This window comes from Passer domesticus, chromosome 27 (assembly GCF_036417665.1).
Source record: "Passer domesticus isolate bPasDom1 chromosome 27, bPasDom1.hap1, whole genome shotgun sequence".
Classification (NCBI taxonomy): Eukaryota; Metazoa; Chordata; class Aves; order Passeriformes; family Passeridae; genus Passer; species Passer domesticus.
The window spans coordinates 3,984,643-4,002,544 of NC_087500.1; the positions used below are offsets into that span (position 1 = coordinate 3,984,643).

At 64.4% G+C, this 17,902-nt stretch overlaps 2 protein-coding genes across 3 annotated transcripts; both read right to left on the reverse strand.

Annotated features, from left to right (window-relative positions):
* Positions 1 to 1,372: 1,372 nt before the first annotated feature.
* CDC6 (cell division cycle 6) lies at positions 1,373 to 6,154 on the reverse strand. The gene is made up of 12 exons (XM_064399731.1): positions 5,845 to 6,154; positions 5,394 to 5,639; positions 5,043 to 5,261; positions 3,826 to 4,025; positions 3,585 to 3,748; positions 3,343 to 3,449; positions 3,084 to 3,223; positions 2,897 to 2,997; positions 2,709 to 2,773; positions 2,368 to 2,567; positions 2,139 to 2,279; positions 1,373 to 1,977 (listed from the first exon to the last, which is right to left on the reverse strand). The coding sequence occupies exons 1-12, from the start codon at positions 6,104 to 6,106 to the stop codon at positions 1,888 to 1,890; spliced, it is 1,935 nt and encodes a 644-aa protein (XP_064255801.1). The 5' UTR covers positions 6,107 to 6,154; the 3' UTR covers positions 1,373 to 1,887.
* Positions 6,155 to 6,479: 325 nt separating this feature from the next.
* On the reverse strand, positions 6,480 to 17,576 carry WIPF2 (WAS/WASL interacting protein family member 2). 2 transcript variants are annotated; one of them, XM_064399682.1, is made up of 9 exons: positions 17,462 to 17,501; positions 12,063 to 12,132; positions 11,303 to 11,415; positions 11,011 to 11,143; positions 10,753 to 10,872; positions 9,694 to 10,338; positions 8,496 to 8,705; positions 8,299 to 8,400; positions 6,480 to 7,614 (listed from the first exon to the last, which is right to left on the reverse strand). In XM_064399682.1, exons 3-9 carry the CDS (start codon positions 11,363 to 11,365, stop codon positions 7,574 to 7,576), a joined length of 1,314 nt encoding a protein of 437 aa, XP_064255752.1. In that variant the 5' UTR covers positions 11,366 to 11,415; positions 12,063 to 12,132; positions 17,462 to 17,501; the 3' UTR covers positions 6,480 to 7,573. The 2 variants fall into 2 exon arrangements, with proteins under 2 accessions (XP_064255752.1, XP_064255751.1); XM_064399681.1 differs by lacking the exon at positions 12,063 to 12,132 and having other exon boundaries at positions 17,462 to 17,576.
* Between the last annotated feature and the right edge of the window lie 326 nt (positions 17,577 to 17,902).

A 17,902-nucleotide genomic window follows, 5' to 3' on the forward strand; every position in this document is an offset into this window, starting at 1 on the left:
GCCGGGGGGGCCTGTCCCCTGCGCTGTCCCCAGCCCCCAGGGACACTGGCACACCCCCTGTGCCCACCACAGCCTCAGGTGTGCGGGTGTCCCCGTGCCCTGCCAGTGCCACCATCGGGGGGACACAGGGCACAGTGCCACCATGGGGGGGACACAGGGCACAGTGCCACCATCACCGCGGGGGGACACAGGGCACAGTGTCACCATGGGGGGGACACAGGACACAGTGCCACCATCACCGCGGGGGGACACAGGACACAGTGCCACCATCGGGGAGACACAGGGCACAGTGCCACCATCACCGCCGGGGATGGAGGTGACACAGGGAGAAGGATGCCTGCCAGCACCGCCACCACGTCACCGCGGACCCCGCGCGCTGCCAGGCGCTTCCTTCCTGCCACCGCCACCGTGCGCCGTGTCACAGTGTCGCCGTGGGGCTGCGACACTCCCTGGGCTGGCACCGTGCGGAGCTGGGGACCCCCGGGCACCCCACACGGGCAGGGGGATGGCGGTACCCACCCAGAGCCTGGGGACAGCCAGCTGGGTCCCCGCTGAGCCCTACAGCGTGGGGAGGGACAGGGACAGCGTCCTGCAGGGTCCCTGGCGGTGAGGGCACCGGGACACAGCCCGGAGTGACCCCGGCGCCCGCCCGTGCCGCCGCACACGTCCGACACACGGCTAAAAATAGCGCCGGCAGCGAGGGCTGAGCCTGCCCGGGGCCCCCAGACTCCCCCGTGCCCCCCCTGCCTCGGTTTCCCCGCTGCTCCCCCCGGCCAGCAGGGACCCGCGCGTCTCCAAGGTGTCCCCAAGGTGTCCCCCGGCGCTGCGCCCCGTTTGTGGTGGCACCCAGGGGCTGGGATCCCCTTTGTGTCCTGGTGCTGGCAGCTGGTGGAAATGTCCCCGCGTGCTGTGAGCTGCAGGGATGCCACGGAGCAGAGGGGACACGGGAGGGCCACCCCTGGGGCCACGGGGAAACTGAGGCACGCTGGGGACTCCAGTAGCGCGTCCTGCCCCACCAGCAGCACCCCAGCCCTGGCCTGGAGCTGCTGGGGGGCACCCAGGGGTCCTGGGGGGGATGGCAGAGGCAGGGTGGGACAGAGGGACGGGGGGCACGAGCAGAGCTTCATCCCCTCCCACTCCCCCCACCCCCATTTGGAGCCCCCAACACTCCCCCCAGCCCGCGACGAGGAAGCTGCAAAATTAGGTCAAAGCGTCCATTATTTAACAGAAACGGAGGAGCCGGGGCCAGCAGCTGAGGCTGGGGCTGGAGCCCAGGAGAGGGGCTGGGGAGGACAGGGCTGGGTCCCCACAGCCCTGGGGCAGGCAGGGATTGGGGGAACGGGGGTGAAACATGGGGGACAGGAGCCAAAGCTGAACCAAAATGACTTTATTTCATGGCAGAAGATAAAACGATCCCCCTTGTCCTCTCCCCCCAGGGGTCCCTGCCCCCCCTGTGCCACTGCCAGCAGCAGGACCCAGAGCAGGGCTGGCACTGGGAGGATTCTCCCTGCAGCCAGAGTGCTCAAGAGGTTCCAGAGAGCCCCAGAAAGAGCTGCGAGCAAAGATGGTCCAGGATTCATGGCAGGAGCAACACCAGAGCTCAGCATCACACACCAGGGTGGCAAGGGGGACCAGGAGCACCCCACTCCCTGCAAAAGGACTGGGGGGGCCACAGAGGGGCTGGGGGGTGTCCCAGCCTCCCCGCTAAGCTCCCACCACGCAGCAATTACAACATAACATTAATATTATTACATTAAAATATTAATAAAAAGACCCCAGACTGCCAGCCCCCGGGGCAGAACTTGACAAATGCCCAAAAACCTTGGGAGCCACTCGTCTGCTCTTGCCACAGCAGCAAAATCCCCCCTGGGGCCACGGGGAGGGGGGTCAGTGCAGCCCCCGGGCGAGGATGCTGCCCACCAGCGCCGTGTCCTGCAGCCTGTGCTCCAGCACTGCCTCCTCCAGCGTCAGGGAAACCTGGCAGGGGGGAACAGGGGTGCTCAGCGCCGTGCTGCCACGCCCTGGCACCCTGCTGCCACACCCTAGCACCATGCTGCCACGCCCTGGCACCGTGCTGCCACGCCCTGGCGCCGTGCCCCAGCGCTGCCACCAGCCCCTGCCCCACCACCCTGCCCCACCTTGGCCAGCCGCGCCTCCTTGGCCCTCTTGAGCTCCAGGACACCGCGGGACTCCAGCAGGGTGACAAGGGACAGACACTCGGCCTGGTCGACGGCGGGGAGCTGCTGGCGCCGGCACACCTGGCTGTAGGTGTCGTGGAGCTGGGGAGGGCAGGGGCGGGTTAGAACACAGCAAAACCCCCAAGGGGACACCCCGGGGACACCCTGAGAGGGTCCCAGAGCCACTCACCTTGCCCAGGGTCACCTCACGGGCGCGTGAGTGGCGGGCCAGCAGGAGCAGGGAGCAGAGCAGCACCTTCTGCTGCAGAGGGAAGGTGTCCTGGGAGCCCCGGGACCCCCCTGCCAGCCTGTCCCCAAACACCTCCGAGAGCACCCGGGAGATGTGCAGGAGTCCCACGCGCTTGGGAACGGGGGACACCGGGGAGTCACCTGTGGGACGGAGAGAGGGGATGCCAGGGAGGTGAGAACAGGCAGGTGCCCCACAAAGGGAGCCCAGGGTCACACTGAGGTGACCCCACAGGGTTTTGGCTCTGGCAGAGGCAGGGTCTGACTGGGGACTCCAGGACTCACCCCCGGGCAGAGGCTTCAGCAGGGTCTGGCTTCGCACCTCCAGCTCCACAACCTCCACAGCACGCCTGGGGAGGGACAGCCCTGAGTGCCAGGCAGAGCGGGCACCCCTGGCACCAGCAGGGAAGCTGTAGAGACTCACAGGGACCAATCTGGCCCTGGCAGCACTGGGTTTTGGGGCACACACTGACCTACAGACGTCCAGGGCCTTGCGGGCATCACCGGAGACTGCAGAGACCTTGCGGGCACAGAACTGGAGTGCAGCAGAGTCCAGCACGGGGTCACCTGCCACCTGTGAGGCACCAGGGCCATCAGTGCTGCCACCCATGTGGGCACAGGACCCTGTGTCCCCCCGCTCTGTGCTCCCCGTGTCCCCACCTGTCCCAGCCGCTCCTGCAGGATGAGGGTGAGCTGCTCCTTGGTGTAGGGTGGGAAGTGCAGCAGCTGGGGCCTGCCAGCCAGCTGGGCTCCCAGCCTGGCCAGGCTCCTGTCTGTCAGGTCCAGGGCATTGGCCAAGCCTGCAGGGCGAGAGGAAGAGGAGGATGAGGGATGTTCTCCAAGGAGGGAACAGGAGGAGGCTGCAAAGGGAAGTCTCCCAGGGCAGCAGTGCAGCCTCCTACACCCTGCACACACTCACCCACGAGGACGAGCCTGGAGCTGGGCAGCTGGGGCCACTCAAAGAGGGTGTAGAGCACGTCCTGGCCTTTGCTCTCCAGCTGGTCCAGCTCATCCAGCACCAGGAGGCTGTGGGAGAGCTCAGATCAACCCCTGCTCTGTCCCCTCACAGCACTCCAAGCAGGGAGAGCAGAGCTGCTGCCAGCCTGCCTCTCCTGGCACCCGGGGGAATCCCACTCCACCCACCAGAGCCAGGGAACTCACACCATGGGCCCCCGGGCTGTCAGATGCTTCTCCAGGCTCCGGACACGCTCCCGGCCAGTGGCCACGGGCAGCCCCAGCTGCTGTGCCAGGGCAGGGAAGACGCTGTGGGGGCTGCCCAGTGCCATGCAGTTCAGCACCACCGTCCTGCTGCCAGCCAGCTTGTCCTGCCAGGATTGGGAGCGTTACACTGGGCCCATCCCGCTGCCCCACAGCAGCCCCACGGCCTGGCCACGGCACACACCTTGCAGTCGAGCAGAACACGGCTCAGACAGGCTGTTTTCCCAGTGCCAGGGGCTCCGGACATGTAGAGGCTGCCGGGACGGCGCCCCAGGACGTGTTCCAGCAGGAACTGCCGGAGCACCCCCGTCTCCTGCTCCCTGCCCTGCAGCCGCTCGGGCACGGCCGCGTGCAGCACCTGCTTGGCCTGCTGGTAACAGGTACCTGCACGGGGAGCAAGAGCACTCAGGGAGGGAGGAGGCACTGCTGGGACCCCATCCCAGCTGATCACCATCCCCATCCACGCCCTCATCCCCATCCCTGCCTTCATATCCATACCTAGCTCTATGTAGCCATCCCCAACCCTGGCTCCATCCCCATCCTCACATCCCCATCCCCATCCCTGCCTTCATATCTAATCCTGGCTCCATACAGCCACCCCTAACCCCGGCTCCATCCCCATCCCCATCCTTTCCTCCACCTTCAACTCGACCCCTATCACCATCCCTATCCCTATTCCCAATCCTTATGCCTATCCCATCCCATCCATAACCCCATGCCCAGCGCTATCCACACTCACAATCCCATCCATAACCCCACACCCAGCCCTGCCCACACTCATAACTCCATACTCAGCCCTATCCATGTTCAGAACCCCATCCATAACCCCTGCCCACACTCACAATCCCATCCATAACCCCATACTCAGCCTTATCCACACTCACAACCCCATGCCCAGACCTGCCCACACTCATAACCCCATCCATAACCCTATGCCCACCCCTGCCCACACTCACAATCCCATCATAACCCCATACCCAGCCCTATCCACACTCACAACCCCATCCATAACCCCACAGACAGCCCTATCCACACACAACCCCATCCAGAACCCCATGCCCAGCCCTGCCCATACTCATAACCCCATCCACAACCCCATACTCAGCCCTATCCACACTCACAACCCCATGCCCAGACCTGCCCACACTCATAACCCCATCCATAACCCTATGCCCACCCCTGCCCACACACACAATCCCATCATAACCCCATACCCAGCCCTATCCACACTCACAACCCCATCCATAACCCCATAGACAGCCCTATCCACACACAACCCCATCCAGAACGCCATGCCCAGCCCTGCCCACACTCAAAACCCCATACCCAGCCCTATCCACACTCACAATCCCATCATAACCCCATACCCAGCCCTACCCACGCTCACAACCCCACGCCCACCTTCCTGCCTGAAGAGCCGGCTGCGTGCCTGCTGCCCGCTGAGCCCCGAGCTCCGAGGGGTCTCGGGCCCCCCGCTCCGTGGGGACGGCCCCGAGCCCTTGGGCTGCTCGGGGGAGGCCGAGGGGTCCCCAAAGAGCAGGCGGCGGCCCCGGTTCTCCTTGCTGCGTTTGGCCGGGGAGCAAGGTAAGGCATGGGGGACGTTGCACAGGTTGTCATCACCTGCGGGGACAACAAGCGGGTGGTGACAAAGGGCCACCCTCCCACTCTCCCTTTATGCTTCAGCCCCCCCAAAAAACCCTGCAGGAGCAACTTTTCCTCCCGAAATGGGGGCGTCCCGGGGGTGGGACTCACCCAGGCGTTTGCGGGGGCTCAGGGGCTGCGCTTTGGGGCTCAGGGGCTGCGCTGCGGTCCGGTCCGAGCGTGTGTCCGGGCTGGCCTGGCCGGAGCCAGGGGGTCCCGAGGCCTCGGAACGCGGCGAGGGGCGCGGAGCACGGCAGCCGGGGTCGCTCTTGGCCGAGGGGGCAGCGAGGAGTCGGGCGCTCCTGGTGCGGGGGAAGCCGATGGTGGGCTGCCTCTTGCTGCTGGCCATGGCGGGGGCTGCAGGAGAACCGCGGCCGGGTGAGAACGACCGCCAGCCCCGCGGGTCCCGGCCATCCCCGGCCCCCCAGTCCCGGTCCCCACCGCGCTGCCCCCGTCCCTGGCCCCCCCATGTCCCCCCATGTCCCCCCAAGCCCCCCCATGTCCCCCCATGTCCCCCCATGTCCCCCCTGTCCCCTCGGGTCCCCCCGCTGCCGCCACCGACCTTCTCGCGCCAAATCAGCCCCGGCTCCGCACTTCCCGCCACCAGGCCGAGCTGGCCCCGCCCCCTTCGCCCCATTGGCTGCCCCGCTGCCGCCGCCGCCAATCGCCGCGGCCGGAGGAAGGACCGCAACGGAGCGGCCAATCAGCGAGCGCAGCCGAGGCGGGGCGGAAGGTGCCGAGCGCGGGGCGCGGGGCATGCTGGGAGATGTAGTCTGCCCCCATGTCCACTCTGTCCCCCATGCTCCCAGGGCCCGCACCCCCATCCCCGCCTTCCCCGCACTCCCAGTGACCCCAATTCCTCCAATATTGCTTTTTTACCACCGCCCAGTCTCGTCTCTCCGCGCTCCCAGCGCTCCCCACCCCTCCTCCCAGTATTCCCCACCCCGCTTCCCCCAGGCTCCCAGCGCCCACACGTGCCAATCCCCCCTCCCCCTGCTCCCAGTACCCACAATCCTCATTCCCAGTGGTCCCAGTGCCACCAGTAACCCCGATCGTGCTTTCCTACTTCCTGTCTGTGCTCTCACTACCCTCCGCGCTGTCTGCCACCCCTGCTCCCAGCCCTTGGGGCGTCACCTCCAAGAAAGAAAAGGGGTTCCTGGGAACCTCCCCCTTAGACAGTGTCCTTGACATCATTAATCACTTTATTACTTTTATTTAAATGTAATTTCCAGCTCCTCCAAATTCCTCTGTTCCCTTTTAAAAGGGCCCCTCTCTCCAGGAGGGGCAGAACCGTTTTGAACCTTTATTTAACCCAAAGGGCAGCGCTGGGGGAGGGGGCTCATTCTCCAGAGAAACCCCCCACTCACCCCTCACCCACCTCGCTCCAGCCTCAACAGGGGAAGGTCCATCATCATAGAAAAAAAAATCCCCTGAACGAGCCCCAAACCCGTGTGCAGGGGCGGCCCCCCTGCCCCTCCTGCTATGGTACAAAGAGATCAGTAACTACGTTAGTGGGACCCCCGCCGTGGGGCTGGGACCACCCCAGGACAGGGAGTGTAAGGCAAAACATCACCGGCCCCCAGGGCCCCCCCACGTGCCCCCTGGTGTGCCAGACCCAGCACAAACAGCTCCCCCCCTCAATGTAATTAGTGTTTTCTTGTTAAAATGCTCAAGTTTTGGGGGCAGTCAGCAGTGAGAGCCAGGGGAATCCCAGGGGAGCAGTGGTTTTGAGGGGGGCACGTGGGGGTGCCCCCCTGTGGGGTCAGAGAAAGGGGGTTGGGGTGTCCCTGCATGGTCCCACTCATGTTCCCCCCTTCCTCCACTGGCTCCTGTGCAAAAAAAGCAATGGGCTGTGCTGGGGTAACAAGGTTCCACCAGGATAACGAGGCTGTGCCGGCCTGTCCCTGCTCCCCCTCGCTCTGGGGAGGGGTCTCACAGCGTGTCCATCCCCTGCCTGACCCCAGCCCCCCTCCCTGAGCCCCCCTGGTCCCAACAGCCGGCGCACGGCTCGGCCTCAAGTCCCGTGCCCGGCTCCCAGGCAGATCCCGAGCCAGGATCCGTGAGGAGGAGTGAGGGATGGACCCCTCCAGGGCGGCCACGAGGTCTCTGCCTCCTGGGGGCTGCGCAGATGAGGCGGGGCTGGCAGGGGATCCGCTTGTCCTGGGAAAACCGGCGAGGCTGGGAGCGTGTCATGCAGGATCCGGGGCGCTGGGAGCTGGGGGGGTCCGGCTGAGGAAGGGGAAGGAGCTCCACGTCTCCGCTCTGGAACATTCCACCCGCACAGCCCGCTTTCACCTGGGGATGGGGGGCAGAGGGGGAGCCCCGCGCGTAGCTGGAAGAGAAGGAAGCCTGCTGGAAGCGGCAGCTCCGCAGAGCCGGATCCAGCACGGATCCAGCACGTCTGCTCTCCCTCCTCCACGCCCCCGCGCCAGCTGCCGGCCCCCCCGACCTCCCCGCGGAGATCTGGAGCCTGGGATTTGCGCCTGGCAGCAGCCGCTGCAGCCGCACCGAGCTCGGGGCTTTTCAAACCCGCATTAAACATTCATGGCTCTAAAAATAAACGAGCATCCCATTCTCCCCGGAGTCTCCGCCGGGATCCGCAGCGCTGACGTGCAGCACCAAGGGCACTTTGAGCTCTGACGGGTCCCAGTGCTGCTGCTCGGGGCTGATCCTGGGGTACACGGAGGGTCTGCAGCCCCCCAGACCCTGCCCTGGCCGCAGGGTCCTTCGAGATCCCCTCCAGTGCCAAAGGGGCTCAGCAAAGGCAGGAATGAGCTCTGCAGCATTTCCCATCAGGCAAAGCAGGTGGGACAGGGCATCTGCACAGCCCAAATTTCTGCCCTGCCTCACAGCACACAGAGCTTGAGACCCCAGGGAATGGGGCTCAGCACCCCCAGAACACCAGCAGGGCCCAGGGCATGGCCACTGCCCCACCCCACCCTGTGCAGGGACAAACAGGACAGTGCCAGCCCCGAGGGCACAGGAGGGGAGAGGGAATTTGGGACACCCTCCTCACCTCTGTTTGTTTTGCTGGGGTAGATTCTCTGGAAGTATTTATATTCCTCTGGGGCTGGGAAGTCTTCAACGGGATGAAAGGAGTATTTGGATTCAAAGTCATCTGTGAAGAAGCGAAGGGGCAGGTGAGGGAGGGGGGCTCTGGGGGGAGCCTGGCCAAAGCCTGGCTCAGCTGTGAGGGGAGGGGGTGCCACTCACCCAGGAATGCTCTGACGGTGGAGATGGAGTCGCGGTGCCCGTTGCGCACGGGCGGCGGCGGCGGCGGGGGCCCGGCCGGGGTGCGGGTGGGGGGCGGCGGGGGCTTCCCCCGGCTGGGGGGCTCGGCGGGGCCGTGCAGTCTGTAGGGGGGCGGGGGCGGGGGGGCGTCGCGCCCTCCGTTCCGCAGCATGGGCGGCGGCGGCGGCGGAGCTGCAGGGACAGCGGGGTCAGCATTCCCGGGGCAATCCCAGGGACATCCCCCGGAGCGTTCCAGGCCAGACCGCGGCCCGGGGATGCTCCTCGTGTGCCCGGAGATTTCCTGCTCGCTCCTGACATCTGCATTCCTCATCCCTCCACCAGCTGCAGTGCAGGGACCGGCCAGCCCTGCTGACCCATGGCTCACCATCCATCCCAGGGGCTGCTCCAGCCCCACGTGCTCCCTCCCAGCCCACTCTGCACCAGAGGGGATCCCAGGAGCAGCTACGATCCGGAGAGTCCAAGGGCAGCAGCTCCACACGGAGCCAAGATGCTGCCTGCCAGGACTGGAAGCCACATCCGCAGTGTCACCAAGGCAGTGACAGGACCCACAGCCCCTCTGACCCACCTCTCACTCCTGCCCAGCCTCCCGCAGAGGCTCCGTGGCAGTTCGCGCTCCTCATTAGCCTAATTACACTCGGGCTGACAGCGCAGATCCCCAGCTGTAGCTCTGAGGAGGGATTCTGGCAGGGCCAGAAGGACGGAGCGGCTTGGCAGGGGCCCAGGCAGGAGCTGCGGTCTGGACAGGGAGCCCAGGAGTGCACGGGGGGGCACCAGGGCACAGCCAACACCAGTCCCAGCCACGGGGACACATTCCAGAGGGCTGCACACCCAGGGAAAGGCTTCTCCCTGCTCTGCCACAGCTTTTTGCACCCTTCCAGTGACATTTAGGAAGCTCAGGGGAGCTATGCTCTCACACATTGTCATCTCCCACCCCAGGAGAGCACGGGCAGGAGTTGCCCAGCTGCAACCCACCGCCAGCACCACGCTTGGAAGGAGCTGGATGGTCATGGGACATGACCAAGGACATGTGTTAAATATGGCACTGCAATATCTGCCCCAGCTCGGCCCCATCACCACATGCAGAAGACTCGCTGTGCCCCGAGGCCAACTCCTGCCTGTCACCTCCCACCCCGACCACCCCAGGGCGAGCAGCTCTTACCTGCTCCACGGCTCGGGGGGTCTCTGGCCGGCGGCGGGGGGCGGCCGCTCTGCAGGGACGGGGAGGCAGCAGCGGGCGGCGGCGGTGCCAGACCCCGCAAGGAGCCGGGCGCCTTCCTGTGCAAGGAGTTGTGTCTCTGCGGCAGCTCCGGGGCCGACTCGCTGCTGGGGCTGGAGGGGCCGTTGGGCACACCGGGGGGTTGCCGGTACGGGGGAGGTGGCGGGGCCAGAGACTGAGCGCCCGAGCGGAGGCTGACCGGGGAAGGAGGGGGTTTGATGGGCGGCGGGGCGGGGGGCCCGTCCCTGCCGCCGGGCAGGCGCTGTCCCGGGGTGGGCGGCAGTGGCTTCTCCCGGTTGTAGGGCGAGGCCTTGGCGTGCGCTGCAGGCGGGGCCGGGGGGGCGGCGGCGCGGCGGCCCGGCGGAGGGGGCGGCGGGGCCGAGGAGCTGTGCTTCATGCCGGTGCCACCGGCGGTGCCGGGCCGGGACAGGTCGGGCAGGGAGGGTCGCTGCGTGCGCGGCAGTTCCGGCGGGGACCCCCGGCTGCTGTCGGCATCGTCCTGAGGGCGGCTGTTGCTGGCCGGCACGGGGGGCCTGGGAGCAGCGGCTCGGGAGCCAGGGACTTGTAGTGTTTGTTTAGTGGAGCTGTCTGCGGGGAAGGAGAGCACAGTGAGGGGCTGGGGACAGCATGGGAGCAGTGCCCTGTCCCTGCACGAGGGCCAGGCCACAGGGACGGCCAGGGACGGCTGTTTGGCACACGCAGGGAGCTGGCACTGAGCACAGCCACACACAGCTCCTTCTCTCACCACTCTACTCTGTGGCTACCACAGAGAACACACAGAGTTCAGCAATACACGCAACTCCTGAGCCCTCCAAGAAGTCTGTGTGTGGGGCTGAGGCTCGGGGAGGGCACAGCTGGCCTGAGCCACTCATGGGATGTGATTTGGGGTCCCGCCTCTTGGCAGCTGAAATCCCCAGGGATACACAGTGAGATCCTCCACCCCTTCCTGCTCAGGGCCCTCCCCAGGGACCCCCACACAGACGACGGGCCAGTGGCCATTACCTGAGCTGTCCTTGGCTCCCACAGGTCTGAGCTTGGGAACGCCGCCTTGGAAGAGGCCGCCCTTGGGCTGGATGGCAGCTGAGCCCGAGCCGTAGCTGCTGCCGCCGCTGCCCTTGGGCTCTGAAAGGAGGGAGGCAAAGAGGTTAAGCCTGGAATTATCGGCTCCTCCAATGAGGAGCTGCTGGGAACCAGATGGGCAAGCGCCCTGAAGGGTACGGCAGTGCCCAGCGTGGGGCCGGGAGCCTCCTGGGGACTCACTTTCCAGGATGGGTGCACTCCGGTCATTGATTTGGGTCACTTTCCTGAGCTTGGTCCCTTTACAGATGTCCTGCAGGAGAGCCCCACGGCCCCGCTGCTCCTCTCGGCTCAGCTTGGGCGGTTCCGTGTTCGCCTGGAGAGGAGCAGCAGCTCAGCACCTCCCCAGGACAGGAACAGCCCAGCTCCGCATTCCCACCTCCCAGAGCACCCACCCCTGCCACAGCCAGCCTTCTCCAGGGGCAATTCCTCTGGCAAGTGGCCCCATGCGGGGACAGGCCAGCTCCCAGCCTACCTGACTGAGGGTGGGGGGCGGCGGGGGGCCGGGGGGCGGCGGCGGGGGAGGAGGGATCGGCATCCTGGCGGCTCCGGGGTCTCAGTGCTGGGGGCAGGCCTGGGCACTCATGCCTGCAGGAAGGGAGGAAGCGGTCAGGGAAAAGCCAGCGGTGAAACACAGCCCCGGGGAATTGTGCTGGTGCCCTGTGTCCCTGCAGAGCAGCAGCTGGAGCTGCTCTCCCAGGCTGTCCCAACACCCTGGAGCTGCAGGTGCCAGAGGTGGGAGCCAGCACATCCCCACCCCAAATCCCCAGGGCTCCCACAGCGCCTGCAGTCAAAACCCAGAATTGTCTCACACAACCACCTCGCCCGAGCAGACAAAACCCGGCCAGGCTGATCCTGCACCATCCATCCATCCAGCTCCTCCAGCTGCAGCCTGAGGCTGCTCATTGGGAGTGTGACAGTAGCCCGCCAGCACTGGCACGTGGCCCCTTGGCCTCTCCAGCCATGGCCAGGGCAAATCTGCCAGATGGCTCCAGCTCCACAGCAGCCAGAGCAGCACAGGACTGCCCTGTGGCTCCCTCCCATCCCTGAATTTCCCAAACTCTTGTCTCCTCCATCAATAACCCCCCAGCACTGAAGGCTCTCTGTGCCCCACAGCTCCAAAGCCCCCTCGAAGCTGTCCAAGCAGTCAGGGAAACCAGCTTTGCCAGCACAGATGTGGCAATGCTCCAGCTCCTCAGAAGCCCAGAAGGAACCTGTCTGGCACCACAGCTCACCTGGAACAGCTCCCGGGGCTCCGCGGGGCCCGGCAGCTCCGGTCGGCACTGGAGATGGAGCACAGAGGGACTGGGGACAGGAAGGGGAGCCTGAATCACTGGGAAGTCACAGGCCCTCGTGCTGCTGACAGCAGAGCTCAGGTAGGGCCTCCCAGAGCACCGGCTCAGGGAATAGCAATGTGATGACTGGAGGCCTTGCTCACCACATGGAGAGTCCCAGCAGCTCAGGACAGACCCTGAGGCAGGGGACAAATGTCCCTCTCTGGGCCACAGATGTCGTTCCCACAGGAAAAAGCTATTCCACAGTCACTAATGGGAACCATGCCACCAACAAGAGGAAAGGACAGGGCAGTTTCACACCTGAAACTCCCAATTTCCGAGCCCTGACCTCCAGGGCAGGTGACAGAGGGCACGGGAACAGCCCCCACTGCAGGGAAAGTTCCTTTATGACTCAGGTTTGTAGCAGGTATTACCAACCAGATCCCTTCTCACACTCATCTCCTGCTAGATAAACTACAACTTCCTAATCCCACAGGACACAAGTCCATCCTCTGTCAGACATTCCCAGGGTGTGAGAACGGGAAGCAGGGAGCAGCAGCATGGCTGCCACAGCAGCAGCTCCCCTGCCCTCGGGCAAACCAGTGGCTCTAGGGTTCAGGGAAATAAATAAATACCTAAACTGCCTTTTAATTAAAATCAGCTCTTCTAGCCTGTGAGAAGTCCTCAGCTACAGCTTCATCAGGAAGACATTCCTGCCTCTATCTCATGGCATTTTCCAAGTCCCTGAGGCTCCCAGCTCCCCAGTGCCCTCCCATAACAAACGTGCTGCTCCTTCTCCCCAGCCCGAGCTCGAGGCCTCCCAGCCAAATCTGAGATCCATCGATCCCTCCGGACACTCCAGTCAGGAACAACACCCAGCAAACCCATCCAGCCTCAGCCTTTCCCACTGGAGCAGGATCACAGACAGCTCTGAACGTGCTCGTCTGGGACGTGTTGGAACAGGAACACTTTTCCCTGTGCTCCTTCCCACCCGCAGTGGGATCACAGGGCCAGGGTGGCACGAGTGGCTCCGGGCAGAGCCCCAGCCGTGCTGGATCAGCTGCCGGAGGGAATGAGCAGGGATCCAGCTGAGGAACACGCCAGGTAATGAGACTCCTGACTCGGGCTCGTGTGTCACAGCCCTGAGCCAGCACAGGAGTGATGCCAGGGCCACCACCTTCCGACCCACGGGAACGTCACGCATTGTGTCCCCGCTCTGCTCCTGTGCCAGCTGCTTACTCCCAGGGTGACACTTCCCTCGCTGGCCCCTGTGACAGCAATTCATCTCACAGACACACAAATAGGGATTTGTCAGCTGGCACAAACCATCCTGTGCCACCCGTGCCAGGCCAGCACTGCTGGGGTCTCTCAGTGTGACCTGCTGACACCCTGTGACAGGCTCCAGACAGACCACAGGGACAATCCACAGGGACAATCCACAGGGACCTGCAGGACAAGGGGGGCATTTCTCATTTCTATAAACAGATCACGAGTCACTATCTCCCCTCTAAGGTGCCCTTACAGCAAAACCTGCGCTCGGATCCAGGCTCTGACCTAGAAGAGCGAGAGGAAAGGAGAGAAGAGTTTAAGCTAAAGCAGCTTGAGGATAAACTGGAGCTGAATTCCCAAGAAACAGGTCATTCCATTTCGGTGCACGGCCCCGTTCGGGCTGGGGATTAACAGCAAAGGTCACATTGAAAAACCAAAATCGAGAGGCCCCGAACTCAGCGCACGGCTGGGAAAAGCTCAGAGCTCCGGGTGGGAACGGTGCCTTTGAAATACAGCCTGGATCTTTCATGTGCAAGAAGACAGACCCAGCTGATACAGATTAGGGAGACAGGAGCTAAATCCTCCAGGAAAAGAAAAAAGGGGGGGAGTTCTCCTCCCAGCACCCCTTCATGCCTGGCAGAAGTTATCCCTGTGAACAACACTCAGACTTCTCTGCGCTCCTTCTCCTTTGTTCTTCCCTACCAGGACCTTTCCACCAAGACACATCAGAGCCTCTGAGGGCTGCACAAGCTGTGGTGGCAGCTCCCAGGGAAAGCGGCTGAATCCAGAGACACCAGTGGATAAAAGCTGGGCTGAGGCAGGAGGGGCAGGTTTACACAGTGCCTTTGCTCTTCCAGTCCAAACCAAACCTCAGGAAAGCTCTGAGCAAAGCAGGAGGAAAACAAGGTGTGAAAAGCTGTCCCTTGGGAGGAGGGAGACATCAGCAGATCGAGGTCACCCTGTGGAAAGCTGCTTCAGAGCTGCTGTTCCACTCGCTGGAGCCCACCACGGCCACAGACACCTCGGCAGTGTTTTGGATCAGCACTTCCCTGTCAACCCTGGCATCAAAACATTACTAAACCCCAAGAACTTGACATTCAGCTGCCCCTTGTCCCCTAAAAGAGGGATTGGGCAGATCCAGCCCTGCCTGGGAGACACGCCACGTTTTCCAGGCATTTTTCAAGTCCCTGTCTGCCGTGGAGGGAACTGAAACGCCCTCCCCAGCAGCAGCCCCCATCCCGCTCATCCCGGGGGGATTGCTGCTGGAGCAGGACAGGCAGCAGCAGTGACCTTCAGCCGCCTATTTCCTCGCTTTTCAGGGGGATTTGGGCTCCGGGCGGATTTGTATTTCACATTTGCAAGCCCGAGCTGCAGCGCCTCATCCTCAGGGAGGCTTTGAACTGCAGATCAAGAGGAATTTCCACCCTCTGATGTCGGTGCAGAAATGCGGCCGCACCGGTTTGGGAACGACTTCCAAGGCTGGACCTCTCCAGCACCCGCCCCCGCGCCTTTATCTTCCCTCTCTTCCCATCCAAACCCGCAGTTCCTCGTTACCCCCTCCCAAATTCCAACCCTGTCCTCCAGAGCAGCCTGACATTCCTGCCCGCTCCCGAGGAGCTGAGGATGCTACATAAATAATTTATCCTGAGCGACAGCCATCGCAGGATTTAAGGTCATTCAAGCTTTTAAAATCCTATCAGCATGCTTCCCGAGCCGAGCTGCCAGCTCCATTTGGAGCATCCCGGCGCATCCCTGCGTGCAGACAGACAGACACACTCCGGCCCCGCGGGATCCAGACGCTCCCTGTGAATTATTAACGACCCGCGGGCTCTGACGAGGCGTTTTTAACAAAAAAACCCCGATCTCCGGAGTTTCTAATTCCTCAGGGATGAGCTGCACAGCCTCAGTTTCCCCATCCACACACAGCTTCCACACCTTCAGTTTCCCTCTCCATCTGCAACTTCCACAGCTTCAGTTTCCCCCTCCATCTGCAACTTCCACAGCTTCAGTTTCCCCCTCCATCTGCAACTTCCACAGCTTCCGTTTCCCTCTCCATCTGCAACTTCCACATCCTCAGTTTTCCTCTGCACGGTTTCCCTGGCCTCAGTTTCCCATCCCCGGCCACAGAACCCCCAGCTCAGCCTGTCCCTTGCTCCCATCTCATCCCAGGTCGCTCAGCAGAGGAAACCTTTAATCAGGAACAAGGCACCCCGTCCCGAAATTCCGCTGCAGCAAAAGGAAGAGCAGGAAAAGCCCGTCCTGCCAGGCCTCCCCTTTGCCGGAGAGGCAAAAGGAAGCCGGGAAGGGAGAGGTGGCACACGAGGGGCTGGGCAGGAACCGAGGGGCTGGGCAGGAAGCGCTGAATGATTCCAGCGGGAGGAAGCGGCAGGAGACGCGGGGACTTCCCGGTTCCTTCGAGGCGGAGCTGGGAATTCCGGGTGCAGCGATCCCCGCAGGCAGAGCGGGATCCCGCGGCGCTCCCGGGGCACCGGCACTGCCGTCCGTGCTGCACCGGGAGCGGGGAGCCCTGCGTGTGCCCCCCTGGCAACTCGGCTCCGGCGCTGCCCAGAAAAGCTGCGCCTGCCCCATCCCTGGAAGCGCTCCAAGCTCGGATGGGGCTTGGAACAACCCCTTCCAGGGGAAGATGGGATTTAAGGTCATTTCCAGCTCGAGTCATTCCGGGATTCCATAGAACTCCGTGTCTGTGGTCATCCCTAAGCCACCACAGGCTCCAAAAGGTCCTTCTGTACCCCAAATAGGGTCCCCCCCTGTCCTGACAGGACCCAGTGCTGATCCAAAACCCTTTCTGGTTCTGGGCGGGGGTCCAGAGGGGTCCTGGGAGTCAGTGTGAGGGTCCCAGGGGTCACAGAGGGGGTCCACGGGGATCCTGGGGAGGGCAGAGGGGTCCCAAGGGTCATGGAAGGGGTCCCAGGGGTCACAGAAGGGGTCCAGAGGGATCCAGGGGTCATGGAAGGGGTCCCAGGTAGACGCAGGGGTCACACCAGGGGTCCCCAGCCCCTGGTCCTGCTGGTTCTGGACAGCCCCGAGGGGGTCTTGGGGAGGGGACCCTGCAGTGACCCAGGAGTCAGGGGGGAGGGGTCAGTGGGGCCATGGTGGGGGTCTCAGAGGCCACAGGGGGAGCCCCAGGGGACACTCTGGGGGCAGAGTCTCCATGCTGGGGGTCCCCATGGTGGGTCCCCAGGCTGGGGGTCCTAGGGGGGAGGAGGGGAAGGGTCCAGAGCTTCAATATGGGGGTCTCAGAGGGGTGCCAGGAGTCACAGTGGGGGTGCCAGGCCCCCAGCCCTGCCAGCTCTGGAGACCCTCAGTTTTGGGGTCCTGGGGAAGGGTCCCTGAAGTGACCCAGGGGTCAGTGCAGGGGTCTCAGGACAGTCCCAAAGGATACCCTGGGGTCAGGGTGGAGGTTTGAGACCCCTGGTTCCAGCCATCCCAAGGACAGGAGTCCAAGGAGGGGTAGAGAAGTCCAGGAGGTCAGTGTGGGGATCCCAGGGGTTCCTGGCCACTGGTCCTGCCAGTCCCAGGCACACGCAGGGTGGGGGCACAAGGAGAGTCCTGGGGAGGGATCCCACAGGTACCTCAAGGGTCAGGGTGGAGGGGTCAAGGACAGGACGGGGGGCTCAGTGCAGATCCACGGGGGTCCTGGGGATGGCTACAAGAGGTCAGAGTGGGGGTCCCCACGGTGGCGGGGTCACAAGCCCCCAGACCCGCAGGTTCTGGGCACACCCAAGCTGGGGGTCCAGGGCAGTTCTGGGGAAGGGTGCCGGAGGTGGGAGATCCCACAGGCGGCCCGGGGGTCAGGGGCCAGGGGGTCCGTGTGGGGGCTCCAGCCCCTCCGGTTCCTGTCACTCCACAGCCGGCCCCGCGGACCCCTCAGCCGGCCCCGGGCACCCCCAGCCCCGCGCAGGCCTCAGCGCGCCCCCAGCCCCGCCGCTCCCAGGCTCCGCACAGGCCCCACGCGCCCACCCCAAGCCACCACACCCCACACGGGCGTCCCGCGGCCGCAGTGCCGTCCCCCCGAGCCCCGCTCGCCCCGGCCCGGCCCCGCCGGTCCCCCCCGGCCCTCCCCCGCTCACCCGCGGCTCCTCCCGCCGCTCCCGGCCCCGGCCCCAGCCCCGCCGAACGAAATGGCGGCCCTGGCCCCTCTGCGCCTGCGCCGCCCAACAGGATGTGGGCGGGGCACGGCGGGGCGGCGGCGCCATGATGAGGAGGTCGGGCGGCTATGAGGGAGGCGCCCATCACCGCCGTGCTGGGAAGGGCACGGCGGCTCCCTGAGCGCCCAGTGCCGCCGTGTCCCGGTGAGCGAAGGCAGAGCGGCACCACCGGGAAGAAATTCCCCGCTCTGCGCCGAAACGCTGCTGAAGGCCCGTGGTGCCACGACAGAGAACGGCTGTGGCCCCTGTCCCCCCCGCCTCGTCCGCCATATTGAGAAGGTCAGCCATGTTGAGAGGGTGACGGAACCCTTTGCGGCCGCCATGTTTGGAAGGTCCAAGATAGTTCCGCGGTGCCGCCATCTT

Excerpts from the sequence above, each read along its gene's own strand:
- CDC6 (XM_064399731.1), bottom strand. The coding sequence starts at position 6,106 with ATGGGGGTGCGGGCCCTGGGAGCATGGGGGACAGAGTGGACATGGGGG. Across the intron at positions 5,262-5,393 it reads GAGCCCCCGCAAACGCCTGG|GTGATGACAACCTGTGCAAC; the intron begins GTGAGTCCCACC and ends TTGTCCCCGCAG. Across the intron at positions 3,749-3,825 it reads GTGTTCTGCTCGACTGCAAG|GACAAGCTGGCTGGCAGCAG; the intron begins GTGTGTGCCGTG and ends CAATCCTGGCAG.
- WIPF2 (XM_064399681.1), bottom strand. The coding sequence starts at position 11,365 with ATGCCGATCCCTCCTCCCCCGCCGCCGCCCCCCGGCCCCCCGCCGCCC. Across the intron at positions 11,144-11,302 it reads CGCCCCCCACCCTCAGTCAG|GCGAACACGGAACCGCCCAA; the intron begins GTAGGCTGGGAG and ends GCTCCTCTCCAG. Across the intron at positions 8,706-9,693 it reads CCCCCCGAGCCGTGGAGCAG|CTCCGCCGCCGCCGCCGCCC; the intron begins GTAAGAGCTGCT and ends CTGTCCCTGCAG.